The sequence below is a fragment of the Caretta caretta genome, chromosome 2, assembly GCF_965140235.1.
Source record: "Caretta caretta isolate rCarCar2 chromosome 2, rCarCar1.hap1, whole genome shotgun sequence".
NCBI classification, from domain to species: Eukaryota; Metazoa; Chordata; order Testudines; family Cheloniidae; genus Caretta; species Caretta caretta.
Genome location: NC_134207.1, coordinates 60,970 through 77,540, shown reverse-complemented (window position 1 = coordinate 77,540; position 16,571 = coordinate 60,970). Strand labels below are relative to the sequence as shown.

General features: G+C 46.1%; 2 protein-coding genes across 9 annotated transcripts in view; one reads left to right on the top strand and one right to left on the bottom strand.

The window, feature by feature from the left end:
- Positions 1-518: 518 nt before the first annotated feature.
- On the bottom strand, positions 519-1,497 carry CCDC166 (coiled-coil domain containing 166). Its single transcript, XM_048841905.2, is given in 2 exon segments — positions 519-641; positions 643-1,497. Coding segments are annotated over 2 exon segments (978 nt in total).
- A 14,288-nt stretch (positions 1,498-15,785) lies between these two features.
- LOC125632950 (uncharacterized) overlaps positions 15,786-16,571 on the top strand; it is a 40,145-nt gene continuing 39,359 nt past the window's right edge. For 6 of the 8 annotated variants that reach the window (XR_007355448.2, XM_075124813.1, XM_048841910.2 and 3 more), the window contains exon 1: positions 15,786-16,210. The gene's annotated coding sequence lies outside the window, so the exon portion shown is untranslated. The other 2 variants (XM_048841911.2, XM_048841907.2) reach the window with 1 other exon arrangement.

The following is a 16,571-nucleotide window of genomic DNA, read 5'->3' as shown; positions in this document are numbered from 1 at the left end:
GACTTGGGTTTGGAAAACTGGTGTAGATGGGGATAGCAGACTTTCAACAGTTCAAGTCTGCAGTGTGTACAAACACAGCATGGAATGACTACATGTTCCAGCAGTAGCCACAAAATATTCTTTCAGATATGTCTGTTCTGTGCTATGTAAGGATTCCTCATCTGGCCAGAGAGTCCATCTTTACAACTTCTTTATACCGCCAAAGTAATGCAGAGGAATTAGAGTGGGGCTGAAGACCTGACCATAATATTTGCTGATCATGAGATCAATCATACCCTCAGAAACTAGTATCTGCACTCAAGAACTTCTTACTTTTTTTACTTTTTTATTGTTCTTCTCTCCATTCCCTCCCCTGTCTTTTTTTAATCAAGAATATTATCTGCTGGTAGGAAAGCATCAATTTATTGATCATCATAGTCTGCCTCCAGAGAGGGAAATTTTAGTTACTTATATTGTGGAGAAAAGGAATTGCACTTTCAAATGTCACTTAAGTATGAAAGTTGAATTTAACCTTCACTTTATGATTTGGCACTAGTGAGGGAAGTAGGGATGTGTCTGATCTTGGCTGATGTGATGCTTTTGAGGGAGCTGCCAAAGCTGTTGACCTCATTGTTTGAGTCCTGTGCCCTATGCTGCTTTATTTAACCAATGGCGCATGCGTGTGAGGTCTTGGCTATAATGGTACTCCCGGAGGAGTTGCTGTTGCTGATCTCTTAGTTGAAGCTTGAAGGTTTTGAGGATGTGTGAGCGTCGGATGAGGCTGAGCAGTTCATGGCGCAGTCGCCAATTCTCTGCTTTCACCTGCTTGGTGTGCTGGATTAGACTGCGTACAGCTTCCTCTTCAGCTCTCTTGGCCAGAGACTGAACCTTCTGATGAGAGTCCAGCTCATATTTAGCTTTTACTTGCAGGAATCTGCTCTTGACCTTGTGCATTTGCTCTGAGTGCTGGATTTTTGTGACCAGCAGTTCTTTCTCCAGCTCCTTGATTCTGCTCAGCTGTTCCAACTGAAGGTCCTTGAAGGGCTGCAAGTCTTCAACCTCCTTCTTCATAAGAGAATACTTTGTCTCCATCTCCATCAATTGGTTCCTCACTTCCTTCTCTTTAGCTGTGTACTGTGAGATCAATTCTTCCTTCTGCTTTCGGACCTCTGCCAGATCGAAGTGGTTCTGGTTGTTTAGTGTAATGATAGCATTTTGGTGTTTCTGAGTATGTTTGCTTATATAGGTCATGTAGGCTTTGCTGTCCTCCCGAATCTTCTGGGCCTCCTTATCCAGGAACTCATTCTCCCACAGGAAGTGCTCTACTCGCTTCATGTACATGTGCACATGCTCAGTCAGGATCTTATATTCCTTCTCCAGATATTGCTCCCTCTCTTTGACAAACGGTTCTGTGCTGCTCCTTGCCTTGGATATATCATCTTCCTTTCTGTTTTCTCCTTGCTTGCTTTTTCCAAAATCTTCAGCTTTTTGTTCTGGCTTCTCTTTCTTGGATGCCATGTTCAGTGCTGGGGTGCCAGGGGTACTAGCAAAATACAATAGCATGGGAGGTTATATATTGTAGGTGAAGAACTACGAACACATATTTTAAGGTTGGCTAACCCTTCTAGTCATAAATCTCCTGTTTTTAACTGATTGAAATGTTGGCAGACTTTAACTGGTTGGCCTGAAATTTTTCATGCTTGGTCTCTTATTCAGGATGAAGGAGCTGGGGGGAGGGGGAGGGAGGACAGAGTGTGTAGCCAGGACTAGAATAGCAGTACTGAGAGATATCAGAAAAGAGATGACTTGGGGAGAGTATGATTGGAATAACAGAGGGGCATAGGCTGAGCAGCATGATAGGGAGCCCAGGGCTGGAATAGCAGAGGGCCTGTGGGCCAGGACTGAGGGACTTTGGCAGAACTGTGTGAGTATGGGAGGATACATGAAATACTCTAAGGGTCAAATTCCCTGTGTGTGGAAAGGAAGGGAGTCACTGAGAACTAGAATGCTTCCAGGCATGTGAAGGAAGTAAGGCCCCAGGCTTCAGAGCACCAAGGGAGCCCCCAAAGGTCTGAAGCATATGTCTGAAAATCTCTGACCTCAATTGTTCTACCTTCTCTCCCACTCCTGAGCTCTTAATAAACCTTTGGGTAGTTTGTCACTGAACTCCCAGGAACGAGTAGGATAGTAACCTCCAACAGCTGGCCCCTAGGGGCTGTTAGCAGCTGTGCGGCCTTTGCCACGCAGTAAGCAGTTGAACACAGTGGTGTGATTGGACTCTCTTGAAAGTCATGTGTATCCAAGGTGACAGAATATTATGACATCACAGGGCAAGCTCTGTGTCCATGATGATGAATGGGAAGGGCCCAGTGCATAGTGCACCTACAGAGGTGCATAAATTACCACAATTGTCTTTGTGTTGGAATATGCTGAATAATAATGCTCTAGATATCTGAGAATCTTAACTCTTCCTCCCATTCTTACACCCCCAGTATAATTCTCATGATTGCAAATTAAACCCTCAAAACCTGACTTGTGTGCAATGACATCTGTCTATATAAACCATTAATCTCAAGGGGTGTTAACATTGAAGCCTAATGATAATATTTTAAATCTCAACATTGCTAAGTGCTTATATAAGTGACTGAAAGACATGGAGATATAAGGGTCCAACATGGATATTAAATGCAGTGTGGTGGATAACATTAAAATGTTATATTTTTATGTACCTATTTACAAAGATGACATTATCTCATTGTAATGCAGGAGGATGGTAAGAGTCAAACAAGGGCATTTGTTACAATACAGGGGAAATACTGGGGTCCTGTTATCTTTTTAGATGGATGTTCCTGCTAAGAGCTTCTCCTTTTTGGATGGATATAATAATTAAGAAGTTCAGTGGGACAGGTAGTTGCCTTTGAGTTTTGGTTCAGTGGGAAATGAGATGTTCAAATCCCTGTCCTTCAAATTTAAACTAATCTCTGATCCTTGCCCAAAAAGTGGGAGGAAAATCTCTGTTGCTTAAGTGTTGTTGCCCAAAACAAAACTCCTGTTTTTTTTTCCCTGGGTACTAAAAGCCAGAGCAGTCTCCTCCCTAGCAGAAAGACCTCCCATTTTCCCCAACAATTTCTACAATGCAGCCGTGCATTTTCAGTAGTAAAATCTGAAGCACATTACACATTTGTAGGGTAGTGAAAAATGAACTGAATTTCCTGTGAAAGTAAGTAAGGGGTACTACCCTGATTGTATTGTGCTGGCCTGAGATGGGGCAAAGTAAGGGAGACACAGCTAGTGACTGATGTATATGTCCGGTTTAGGACCTTATATCTATGCTATCTACCAGGAAACTGCTTTATGGCCTAAGCATTAAAATGTCTTTTTCTGAAATTTTGTTAGCTGCCCTACCTAGCCTTCCTCTTAATTAAAAAATATATATATATTATGGCAGACTGCTGGGTCTTTTATAGATAAGATAAAACCAGTTTCTAAGTAATCTAAAATCTTCACAGTTACTTGAATTGCTTTGAAATTTGCAGCATAAATGTGCATAGTATGGTGTGAAGTTATTGACTTGAACTGGGACCATATAGAACATTGTTACAACCAAGGTCCTGTAGTGGTACCAAATCTTGTATAAAGGGGGTCAAATAACGTGTCTAAGATAAGGTTATGGTTTGCTGGTTATGATTATGCTGTGTATATGTATATATCATTTTTGTAGTTGAAGTTATGAATATTGGTTCAATACTGTCTGTATTTCAAACTTATGCTATGCTTCTGGGTGACACCCTAGACAAGTTGGTGTCAGCTCTGCCTAGCCTGCTTGATGGCCCATTAAGGACCATCAACTATACAACTGACCCACTGAGAGAAGACAGACACTCCTTGTGACTCAGCAAGGTATGCAGGGATCATAGAATGATAGAATATCAGGGTTGGAAGGGACCCCAGAAGGTCATCTAGTCCAACCCCCTGCTCAAAGCAGGACCAATTCCCAGTTAAATCATCCCAGCCAGGGCTTTGTCAAGCCTGACCTTAAAAACCTCTAAGGAAGGAGATTCTACCACCTCCCTAGGTAACGCATTCCAGTGTTTCACCACCCTCTTAGTGAAAAAGTTTTTCCTAATATCCAATCTAAACCTCCCCCACTGCAACTTGAGACCATTACTCCTCGTTCTGTCATCTGCTACCATTGAGAACAGTCTAGAGCCATCCTCTTTGGAACCCCCTTTCAGGTAGTTGAAAGCAGCTATCAAATCCCCCCTCATTCTTCTCTTCTGCAGGCTAAACAATCCCAGCTCCCTCAGCCTCTCCTCATAACTCATGTGTTCCAGTCCCCTAATCATTTTTGTTGCCCTTCGCTGGACTCTCTCCAATTTATCCACATCCTTCTTGAAGTGTGGGGCCCAAAACTGGACACAGTACTCCAGATGAGATATGGGATATGCCTATGGACAGAACTCTGAGGTGTTTCCAGGCCATGTGATGGAAAGCTTGTCATTGGAACAAAGAAAGAAAGACCACATGTCAAGAGAATATAAAAAGCTGCTGCAGCTCCTCCATCTTGTCTTCAGTCCTGCTTCTTACCTCTGGAGGAGCTTTGCTACACTGAAGCTTTGAATGAAGGACTGAATGACCCAAGTGTGCCCTTGTTGCCTGAAGGCCAATGGCATTTTGGGATGTATACATAGGAGCATTGCCAGCAGATCAAGGGACGTGATCGTTCCCCTCTATTTGACATTGGTGAGGCCTCATCTGGAGTACTGTGACCAGTTTTAGGCCCCACACTACAAGAAGGATGTGGAAAAATTGGAAAACCTCCAGTGGAGGGCAACAAAAATGATTAGGGGATTGGAGCATATGATTTATGAGGAGAGGCTGAGGGAACTGCGATTGTTTAGTCTGTGGAAGAGAAGAATGAGGGGGGATTTGATAGCTGCTTTCAGCTACCTGAAAGGGGGTTCCAAAGAGGATGGGTCTAGACTGTTCTCAGTGGTAGCGGATGACAGAACGAGGAATAATGGTCTCAAGCTGCAGTGGGGGATGTTTAGGTTGGATATTAGGAAAAACTTTTTCACTAGGAGGGTGGTGAAACACAGGAATGCATTACCTCGGGAGGTGGTGGAATCTCCTTCCTTAGATATTTTTAAGGTCTGGCTTGACAAAGCCCTGGCTGGGATGATTTAGTTGGGGATTGGTCCTGCTTTGTGCAGGGGGTCAGACTAGCTGACCTCCTGAGGTCCCTTCCAACCCTGATATTCTATGAAGCCCTACCCCTTGTGAGGGGGCAGAGTCTGAGTCTCCTCTGTACCGTCTCATGTGTTCTAGGATCTGGGAGTCCCTGCTCCTCTGAGGGTGTCTGAGCCCCTCTCTCTACCCCCCTCCCCATGTAAGCCAGGATCTGGGGAAATCCTGCTTCTCTGGGTGTCTCTGTGGAAACCCTGCTTCTTTGAGCTGAGAACAGGTATGCTGAGATCATGCACCAAGAACACACAGCTGGGACTGGGGGTCAGGTGTTTAGAATGGGCATGTTTGATGTGTATCACAGGGTCTTCAGCACTGGGGAGGAAGGAAAGGAACACACTGATATGAATGGAGCCATTCATGTGTCTCCCAGCTAGTGTTTTAGAATATATTCATCTACATGTGGTGTTCTCATTCAGCTGAGAATATTTAAGTGAGATGAATGAGCTATTTTACACCTCTGAACCTCCTCTGCTGCAGTTGGATGTGTAGAGTCCCTTCCCTCCATCCTTACTAAAACGTCTCCCTTTCAGTATTATCCTGTGCTGGGCACGTGGATATAGACTCAGGCTATGTCCTACACAACAAAATTAAGTTGACCTATGTTACGACATACAGCTTCCACAATAATTAAGTCAATTTTGCATGTCCACACTACGCTCCTTGTGTCGGTGCACATCCTCACTAGCAGCACTTGCATCAATGCAGAGAGCGGTGCACTGTTAGGAGAGCTAGTGACAACGTAGAATTCAGGCCTGTATATCCACCTGAGATAGAATTTTGCGTTTCATTTGCCCATTTGATTTTTGATACGGGGGAGGGATAGCTCAGTGGTTTGAGCATTGGCCTGCTAAACCCAGGGTTGTGAGTTCAATCCTTGAGGGGGCCATTTAGGGACATGGGGCAAAAATTGGGGATTGGCCCTGCTTTGAGCAGGGGGTTGGACTAGATGACCTCCTGAGGTCCCTTCCAACCCTGATACTCTATGATACACGTATATCCTTACTAATATGTGTGAACAAAGACACCATGTGTTTCTTCACCCTAGTCAGATGGGTTTGTTGGTATAATGGGAACAGATAAGACCAGCTAAAGTGTTACTGGGTATGGTGGGAGTATAATATGAGTGTACACTTGAAGACTGCCTCGACGCCTATCTCAAGGCAAGATCAAGCAACCAGTTGGAAGAGGGTTGGGGGCAGGGAATGTATAAAACACTAAAGCCAAAGGTTTCAGAGTGGTAGCCATATTAGTCTGTATCAGCAAAAACAATGACTAGTCCTTGTGGCATCTTAGAGACTAACAAATTTATTTGGGCATAAGCTTTCATGGGCTAAAACCCACTTCATCAGATGCATGGAGTGGAAAATACAGTAGAGAGGTATAAATACACAGCATATGAAAAGATGGGAGTTGCCTTACCAAGTGGGGGGTTAGTGCTAATGAGCCAATTCAATTAAAGTGGAAGTGGGCTACTCTCAACAGTTGACAAGAAGGGGTGGAAATCCTTTTTGTAGTTCTAATGAGGCCACTATAATCAAGGTGGCCCATTTCAAATACTCAACAAGAAGGTGTGAGTCTCAGCAGGGGGAAATTAGTTTTTGTAGTGACCCATCCACTTCCAGTCTTTATTCAGGCCTAATTTGATGGTGTCCGGTTTGCAAATTAATTCCAGTTCTGCAGTTTCTTGTTGGAGTCTGTTTTTGAATTTTTTTTTTTGATGAATTCTGATGAAGTGGGTTTTAGCCTGTGAAAGCTTATGCCCAAATAAATTTTGTTAGTCTCTAAGATGCCACAAGGACTCGTTATTGTTTTTACTAAGGCCAAAGAAATGCCTGTCCCTGACTGAAATACAACCTCGGTCCTTATCCCTCCCATCGGATACAAAAGAGGTGGGACAAAGACCTCAGACTCATGACACCCCAAAACAGAACATGACCCTAAATTGTAAGAGGTGAGACTAAGGGTGTGTACTAGAGGTATATTTATGCCTGCTAAGGAGGTGGGGAGGGAAACAAGGCTCTGTGGAGTAAGAGCTATGGATATGCTTGCTTGAAGCTAACCCCCATAAACATTGCATTGCCTGCACTTCAGACTTCTGGTCTTCTGCTTTCTGTCTGCATGACAAGAACCAGGGGAGGGGGTGAAAGGAAAGCCCCCTAACATGCACCACTGATAGCTATCCAACTGTGCAACTCTCCACCATGTAGCACAAGGTGTTGTGGGAAGGGTTTGCAATCATGGGGGCACTAAGTGGTGAAGGTGTGACTGGGCACATGGGTTCAACGTCCGATGATGCAGTTTTCTCCATCCCATCATTTCATGGGCATCCTATTATGTTTTGTGCCTCTTTTTCAAAGCCTGTCTGCCATCTCTACGAGAAGCATGAATCCTACACTGCTCTTCAGTATTGTGATGAGCGTTACAAACACAACGCAATACTGATCCTGCAGTATTTTCAGAGCTGCAAGACTGAATATAATCATTCCTTGCAGGCTGCTTTGCTGTGCACCATGGAAACAAACAATTCAAGGTGGTTGTTGGCATTCACGGTGCAGCTGCACAAAGTGGACTACCAGTTCTGGGCCTGAGAAACAAGCACTGACTTTTAGGATCGTATTGTTATGCAGGTATGGGATGATGAGCAGTGGCTGCAGAACTTTTGAATGTGGAAGGCCACATTCCTGGAACTGTTTGTAGAGGCCAATTATTGGGCCAAGACCGAGACCAGAATTGCCCACCTGGGGAGTGGGAGGGCTGATTTTTACAATAAAGGGGAAATGGAAAAGGATCTCAGCGCTCACTCCTTGGGATGTAGGAGAGGTAAATGGGTGGTACTGCTTTACTTTCTCTTCTGGCTAAGTCCCTGCTGCAATAAATGGTAATCTCGTAACCAAAGACTCCAGTCTTTGTGTGGTCCTGTGTGTCGGCTCGGCAAGCCCAATAATAGTGGGATCCTGGGCACCTCAACAAGAGGTACTATTGTGAGTGCATTAATTCCCCTTGATCCACTCAAGTTACAAGCACTACATTCCCACTTCTGCTGGGATTCACAGAGCACAATGGCAGTCCCAGTTATGGTGAGTATGGCCTGGGAGGGTGGGGTGGCAGCTGGGCCAATAAGCAAGGGAGCTCACAGACATGAGGACATGCGGATATGGCAATTTAACTGAATACCGGCACCATTTTCCACAGGCTGTGGTGACTTTAGCTGAAATCTTACTCCTGAGGGTAAGGGATGCTGAAAGGGGACAGTTCCTGTATATGTCCAGCTGCAGACCAGGTCTATGTGCTGCTTGTCTGTGTACTGCAGTGGTGTCTGCAGAAGTGATTGCTGAGTGGTGAGGGAAAGTGTCCTACTGTGGTGGAAGAAATAAGGCAGCCCTTCCCAGAAACTTTCTGCAGAGGATTGAAGACTACCTCCAGGAAAGCATCCTTGAGATCTCCAAGGAGGATTCACAGGCCATCCTGGTACACCTAAACAAACTGTTCTGCAGGGCCCCCTCTGCCTAACTGTTGATAAGCAGATAGCAACTCTATCTCTATTGGTTATTTCACTACTTCTTGCAGCATGATTAAAAGAGAGTAAATGAACAGATGTGTCCCTGCAATATTAAAGCAAACTGGATACTTACCAGAGTTCCTTCCCCTGCATCAGGCTCGCCCATGCTGAACTGCTGGGAGTGGCTTGACTGCTTGAGTCAAAAAGAGGTTCTGACTTGCAGCATCAATGGATCCCCCTGTCCCCGATTCTCCTCCTCCTCGGGGTTCACTACAGTGGCCTGTAACTCCAGCTTCACCAAAGTATCCATTGATCCCTTGGGGGTGGGAGTGGGGTCACCGCTGCCGTGCCTTGTAGAAGCGGCAGGTCTGCAGCTCTGCACCAGAGTGACTGTTTGCCTCCCTTGCCTTCTGGTATGCCCTGTGCAGCTCCTTGATTTTCACATGGCACTGCTGCATGTCCCTCTTGTAGCCCTTCTCCCCAATGTCCTGAGCAATTTGCTAGTAGATATCAATTTTTCTAGGGCCGTAGTGGAGCTGTGCCTGCACAGCCTCTTCTCCTCACACACCTAGGAGATCCACCACCTCCTGTGTACTCCTGGCTGCCAGCAACAGAGTTCAAAATGGTGACCAGAGCGGTCATGGTGGATCATTGTGGGACACCTTCTGGAGGCCACTAAAGTCAACGTAATTTATGCAGTGTCTACACTGCCACTGCATTGACCTAACTATGTTAACTCCACCTCCGTGAGAGGCATAGCACTTAAGTTATTAGGTCGGCATAGCGGGTGACTTACATGGGCCGGAGCAACATTGTAGTGTAGATGCTTACAGAGTTAGGTCGACGTACGCTGCCCTACATTGACCTAACTCTGTAGTGTAGACCAGGCCTCAGAGAATCATAGAAATGTAGATCTGGAAGTGAACTCAAGAAGTCATCAAGTCCAGCCTCCTGCATTAAGTCAGGACCCAGTAAACTGAGCCCGTCCCTGACAGGTGTTTGTCCAACCTGTTCTTAATAAGCGCCAATGGTGAAGATGCCACAGCCTTCCTTGGAAGCCTATTCCAGAGCTTAACTATTCTTATAGTTAGAACATTTTCCCTTATATCTAACCTAAATCTCCCTTGCTGCAGATTAAGCCTGTTACTTCTTGTTCTGCCTTCAGTGGACATAGAATCGTAGGGTTAGAAGGGATTACATGGGTCATCTAGTCTAACTCCCTGCCAAGATGCAGAATTGTTGTGTCCAAACCATCCCAGATAGATGGCTATCCAGACTCTTTTTGAAAACCTCCAGTAAAGAATCTTCCACAACCTCCCTAGGCAGTCTGTGGCACTGTCCTACTGTTCTTACAGTTAGGAAGTTTTTCCTGAGATTTAATCTAAATCTGCTATGCTGTAGTTTGAACCCATTGCCTCTTGTCCTGCCCTCTGCAAGAGAGAACAACTTTTCTCCATCTTTTCTATGGCAGTCTTTCAAGTATTTGAAGACTATCATGTTCCCCCTTAATCTCCCCTTTTCCAAACTAAACAACCCAGGTCCTTCAGCCTTTGCTCATACGACTTGCATTCCATCCTTTTGATCATCTTTGTTGCTCACCTCTGAATCCTTTCCAGTTTCTCTACATCATTTCTATACAGCTATGACCAAGGTTGGACACAGTACTCCAGCTGAGGCCTAATTTGTGCCGAGTAGAGCAGTACTATCACCTCCTAGGACTTACAAGCTATGCCTCTGTTAATGTAACCCAAAATTGGATTTGTTTTTTTTGCAACAACATCACATTGCTGACTCATGTTGAAGTTATGCTCCACCACAACTCCCAGATCCTTGTCCACAGTGCTGCTGCCAAGTCAGTTAGCCCTCATTTTGTATTTGTTCATTTGTTTTTTTCTTCCCTAAGTGTGGCACTTTACATTTGTCTTTGTTGAATTTTATGGAGAACAACTGATCACCGTCCTCTTTATAACAGCCCTTAACATATTTGAAGACTGTTATTGGATTCTCTGTCAGTCTTCTCTTCTCACAACTAAACATGCCCAGTTTTTTTGACCTTTCCTCATAGGTCAACTTCTGTAAACCTTTTATCATTTTTGTTGCTCCCCTCTGGACTCTTTCCAATTTATCCACATCTTTCCCAAAATGTGGTGCCCATAAATGGACACAGTACTTCAGCTGAGCCTCACCAGTGCCAAGTTCTGCGGGACAATGACCTCCCATGTCTTACATATGACACTCCTGTTAAGACACCCCAGAATATATTCGCCTTTTTTCACAACCGCATCACATTGTTGATTCATATTCAATTTGTGATCCACTATAACCACAAGATTCTTTAAAGCAGTACTCCCACCTAGACAGTTATTCTCCATTTTGTAGCTGTACATTTGAGTTTTCTTTCCTAAGTGAAATACTCTGCATTTGTCTTTATTGACTTTCATCTTGTTGATTTCAGACCAATTCTGCTATTTGTTGAGGTTGTTATGAATGCTAATCCTGTTCTCAAAGTGCTTGCAACCCCTCCTGTATTGGTGTAATCTGCAAATTTTATGAACGTCTGCTCCATTCCATTATGTGTCAGGAATGATGGGAACACTGAGCCTTGGGATGGCTCTGGGGGATTAGATTGTTGCTTTGGTGGGTGTGCATGAAAACTCTGGGGGCATGGGCATGTGGGTAAGAAAATTGGAATCATGTTTTGCTAAAGGGGGAAATGGGAACAGGGAATGGGAGTAAGGAAGTTGGAATCATGTTTGGCTAAGGGTAGGAATGGGAACAGGGACACAGGTGTAAGGCTCTGTGGTGTCAGAGCTGGGAAGGAGGATACTAAGGAAGGAAACTGGAATCATGCTTGCTGGAAGTTCACCCCAATAAACATCGAATTGTTTGCACCTTTGGACTTCGGGTATTGTTGCTCTCTGTTCATGCGAGAAGGACCAGGGAAGTAAGTGGGTGAAGGAATAAGCCCCCTAACATCTTGGTGCCGGTGACTCGGATGCATCGCATTGGATAGGTGAGTGGCAGCCTGTAAGTCCCCCTCCCCAACAGTCCGCGCAGCTGCTTGGAGGGGGTATCGCAAACTCTTGTGATGGTAGTTGCGGGTTCTGGCAAGCCAGGGTAAAGGATTTTTGGATAAATGGATAAGGGAGAACCAGGGCCCATACCAGGTACAGGGGTCAACCTGGGATGAGATTAAAAAGGAAATGGAGGAAGTGTTAGGGGACCCAGAGGTATGGGGGGTGGCTGAGGAGCCCACCCTCCTTGGTATATGGGTAGTGGAAGAAGGTCCCTGCCCATGGGGACTGAATGCCTTCCAGGGAAAGGAGGCACTTCAGTCTGCTTGTGAGAGGTTTGAAGTAAGGGCAGCATTATGGGAAGCTGCCAGTAATCTTTCAAGTTTGGTGCTGCTTCAGCAAGGGCTGCTGAAGGGTTGTAAATTAGTTAGGGGTAGTGAAAGATGATTTGGCACAAAAGGGTTTAAAGTCAAAAGCAGAGTTAACAGACCACCTTTAGAGACTGGATCTGAGACTTGGTCCTGGGGGAGTGGAGGAAAAAAAAAAAAAGTTTTAAAGTGCAACCTGCCTTTCCACACTCTTTTGTTTTTCTGAAGTTTTAATGGAGGGTACTTTGGATACTTATGTGAGATGTCAAGAAGGAAGTTTTTGTTTAATGATAAAACCCAGTTATATAAATGTAACTGTATGTGCAACTCTGTGCAGTCACATTGGATGGAAGCTTGGTAATTAAATTATCCAAGGAGGTCAGGTAGAGTGGCTACTACCACCACTATGCTTCTGTCCACAGAAACCTTTACAGCTAATCTGAGGAAAAATGGGCCCTTTTCACACAGAAATGGTCTATAAGGGACTGCTGCAGGCAGCAGGCAGAGAGAGAATCTGATCAAAATTATTTGACTTTTGGGTAATGTAATCAAAATCACTAAAGGATGGAAGGGGTTTCTATTGGAACTTAACTTGGCTGCCACTGGTTGTGTCTAGTTGTACAAGATGGAAGTGTAATCGGGTACAGTTGTGTAAAAAGAGTAATTACAGTGCAAGGGATGTTAGGCAAAACAGAATTTTGTGTGTGTGCGCACAGGTAAAAGAAAAGGAAAAGGGGAGGAATGATGGGAACACTGAGCCTTGGGATGGCTCTGGGGGATTAAATTGTTGCTTTGGTGGGTGTGCATGAAAACTCTGTGGGCATGGGCATGTGGGTAAGGGGGATGGGAACAGGGAATGGGGGTAAGAAAATTGGAATCATGTTTTGCTAAAGGGGGAAATGGGAATAGGGAATGGGAGTAAGGAAGTTGGAATCATGTTTGGCTAAGGGTAGGAATGGGAACAGGGACACAGGTGTAAGGCTCTGTGGTGTCAGAGCTGGGAAGGAGGATACTAAGGAAGGAAACTGGAATCATGCTTGCTGGAAGTTCACCCCAATAAACATCGAATTGTTTGCACCTTTGGACTTCGGGTATTGTTGCTCTCTGTTCATGCAAGAAGGACCAGGGAAGTAAGTGGGTGAAGGAATAAGCCCCCTAACATGAATGCTAATCCTGTTCTCAAAGTGCTTGCAACCCCTCCTGTATTGGCGTAATCTGCAAATTTTATGAACGTCTGCTCCATTCCATTATGTGTCATTAATGAAAATATTGAATAATACCGGATGCAGGGATGACCTCTGCGCAACCCCATTCAATATGCCTTCCAAGTTTGACAATGAATCATTGATGACTACTATTTGAGTATGGTCTTTCAACCAGTTGACCACTCACCTTATAGTAATTTCATCTGGACTGCATTTCCCTAATTTGCTTATGAGAATGTAATCTGGGACTGTGCCAAAAGCCTTATTGAAATCAAAATATATCACATCTATTGCTTCCGCCCATCTGCTATGACAGTAACCTTGGCAAAGAAGGAAATTAGGTTGGTTTGGCATGTTTTGTTCTTGACAAATGCATGCTGGCTATTCCTTATATTCCTATTATCTTCTAGGTGCTTACAAATTGATTGTTTAATAATTTGTTCCAGTATCTTCCCAAGTATTCAAGTTAGGCTGACTGGTCTATAATTCCTCAGCTGCTGTTTGTTTCCCTTTTTAAAGATAGGTACTATGTTGTCCTTCTCCAGTCCTCTGGGACTGCTCCTTGAATTCACAAAGGTAATTGGTAACTGTTATGAGATTGCTCCAGCTAGTTCCTTAATATGAATTTCATCAGGCCCTGCTGACTATAATACATCTAAATAATCTTAAAGCTGTTACCCTATTTTGGCTTGTGTTCCTTCCCCCTTGTTAATATTAATTGTGTTGAATATCTGGTCATCATTAACCTTTTTAGTGAAGGCTAATGTAATATAGGCATTAAACACCTCAGCCTTTTTGAGGTCATCAGTTATTAGTGCTCCTTCCCCGCTAAGCAGAGGACCTACAATTTACTTCATCTTTCTCTAGCTCCTGATATATTTTAAAAAACCTCTTCCAATTTTCTTTTATGTTCCTTGCTAAATGTGCCTTAGCCTTTCTGATTTTGTCCCTATGTGCTTGTGTTTTGCTTTTTGTACTCCTTCTTCGTCCATATTTTCACTTTTTATAGTGTTCCTTTTTGATTTTCAGGTAATTAAAGAGCACCTGATGGAACTATATTGGCCTCTTGCTTTCTATCTTTCCTTCTCATCTGAATAGCCTGCAATTTTGCCTTTAATATTGTCTCTTTGAGAAACTGCCAGCTCTCCTAAATTCCTTTATCCCTTAGATTTTCCTCACATGCGACCTTACCTACCAGTTCCCTGAGTTTGTTAATAGCTACTTTTTTGAAGTCCATTGTCCTTATTCTGCTGGTTTCACTCCTTCCATTCTTTAGAATCAAGAAATCTACTATTTCATGAAAAGGAGTACTTGTGGCACCTTAGAGACTAACCAATTTATTTGAGCATGAGCTTTCGTGAGCTACAGCTCACTTCATCGGATGCATACCGTGGAAACTGTAGAAGACATTATATACACACAGAGACCATGAAACAACACCTCCTCCCACCCCACTGTCCTGCTGGTAATAGCTTATCTAAAGTGATCATCAAGTTGGGCCATTTCCAGCACAAATCCAGGTTCTCTCACCCTCCGCCCCCACCCCCCCACAAACTCACTCTCCTTACCAGCAGGAGAGTGAGTTTGTGTGTGTATGGGGGTGGGGGGGAAGTGAGAAAACCTGGATCTATGCAGGAAATAGCCCGACTTGATTATGTAAAGAGTTGTCACTTTGGATGGGCTAGCACCAGCAGGAGAGTGAATTTGTGTGGGGGGGTGGAGGGTGAGAAAACCTGGATTTGTGCTGGAAATGGCCCACCTGTTGATCACTTTAGATAAGCTATTACCAGCAGGACAGTGGGGTGGGAGGAGGTATTGTTTCATGTTCTCTGTGTGTATATAAAGTCTGCTGCAGTTTCCACGGTACACATCTGATGAAGTGAGCTGTGGCTCACGAAAGCTCATGCTCAAATAAATTGGTTAGTCTCTAAGGTGCCACAAGTACTCCTTTTCTTTTCACACACACAAACTCACTCTCCTTACCAGCAGGACAGTGATCCTTACAACCCTTACAGGCCAGGAAGCTGCAGTCGGGAGAGCGGGACAGGGTCGCTCTCGCGTTGGCACCCACGTTCGCCCAGCCTCCCCCGGTGATCACGCAGGCACGCCCGGCAGCCCCCTCTCCCCCGTCTCTGGGGCTGCTCCCAGGGCAGGCCCGCTGGAACAGACGCGCTGCCTGGGCTGCAGGGAAAGCGGCGCGTGCCCCCCGGCACGTTTCTCCTGCATGGTTCTGTGCGGGGGGCACGGGAAAACGCGGGCCCATAGGTTCTGCGCTCCCTCTCCGAGGAGGACGGGTGGGCTGGGGAGTAGGGCTGGCCGCGGGGGGCCGGGGTGCTACGAGGAGGGTGGATTGAGGGGGGCTGGGCTGAGCCCAGAACCCTCCCATATCTGGGCTCCGGAGGACGGAAGCGCACCAGTGCGGGTTGGGCGGTGTCGCTCTGACGCTCTTTAGACCGGAAGTGACGCAATCAGCTGCCCCAGCGACGGGCGCTCACATCCTGCAAGAAGCGGAAGTGACCCATTTGCCCACCTGCCTTCTCTGGGCACCCTCGGCCTTTCCCTGGCCGAGGGGTAGCGGGCGCATCAGTGCGCCACCTCCCTCATCTGTCCCTGATTGGCGGTCGCTCGTCTTGCTGCCTGGCGCGGGCTCGGGTAGCTCCTGACGGGGCCGGGGGAACAAAGAGGAGACACGGGGTAGGCCGCGCCGCCGGCTCCAGGGTGAGCTGGGAGCCGGAGCCCGAGCTGGGCCGCCGCCGCCGTTGCTGCCACCACCACCACGGTGGGGCTGTGCCAGGAGAGAGCTTCCCTGGAGTTCTGTCTGCGCCCAGCCCGGGCGGGCTTTCCCCGGCTGGAGCCAGCCCCAGGCTCTGCTGCCCCGGTCCCGAGCCGAGACACCAGGTGAGGGAGAGATCTCGGAGCCAGCGCAGGGGCGGGCCGGGAAGAGCCTCTGCACAAAGGCTCCGAGAGCCGCCGGTCTCACCCCCTGGGGATCTGCTCCCCAGTGGGGAACGCGCCTGGGCTGGAGGGGGCTGCGCAGGATCTGCCCCAGAGGCAAAACGCGGGGTTCCGGTGGTGAAAGAGCAGGGGCGGGGCCCAGTGCGGTTTCCCCTCTGCGTGTCTGGAGTCGGAGGGGTCCGGCCCAGGCGGGATGGAAAATCAACCGGAGATGGAGGGCAAGGAAGGACGGTGTGAAATGTGCTGGATTGAACTGTCTCTGCAGCCAGGGATCTCCGGGGCAGACGAGCAGGTGACACAGTGA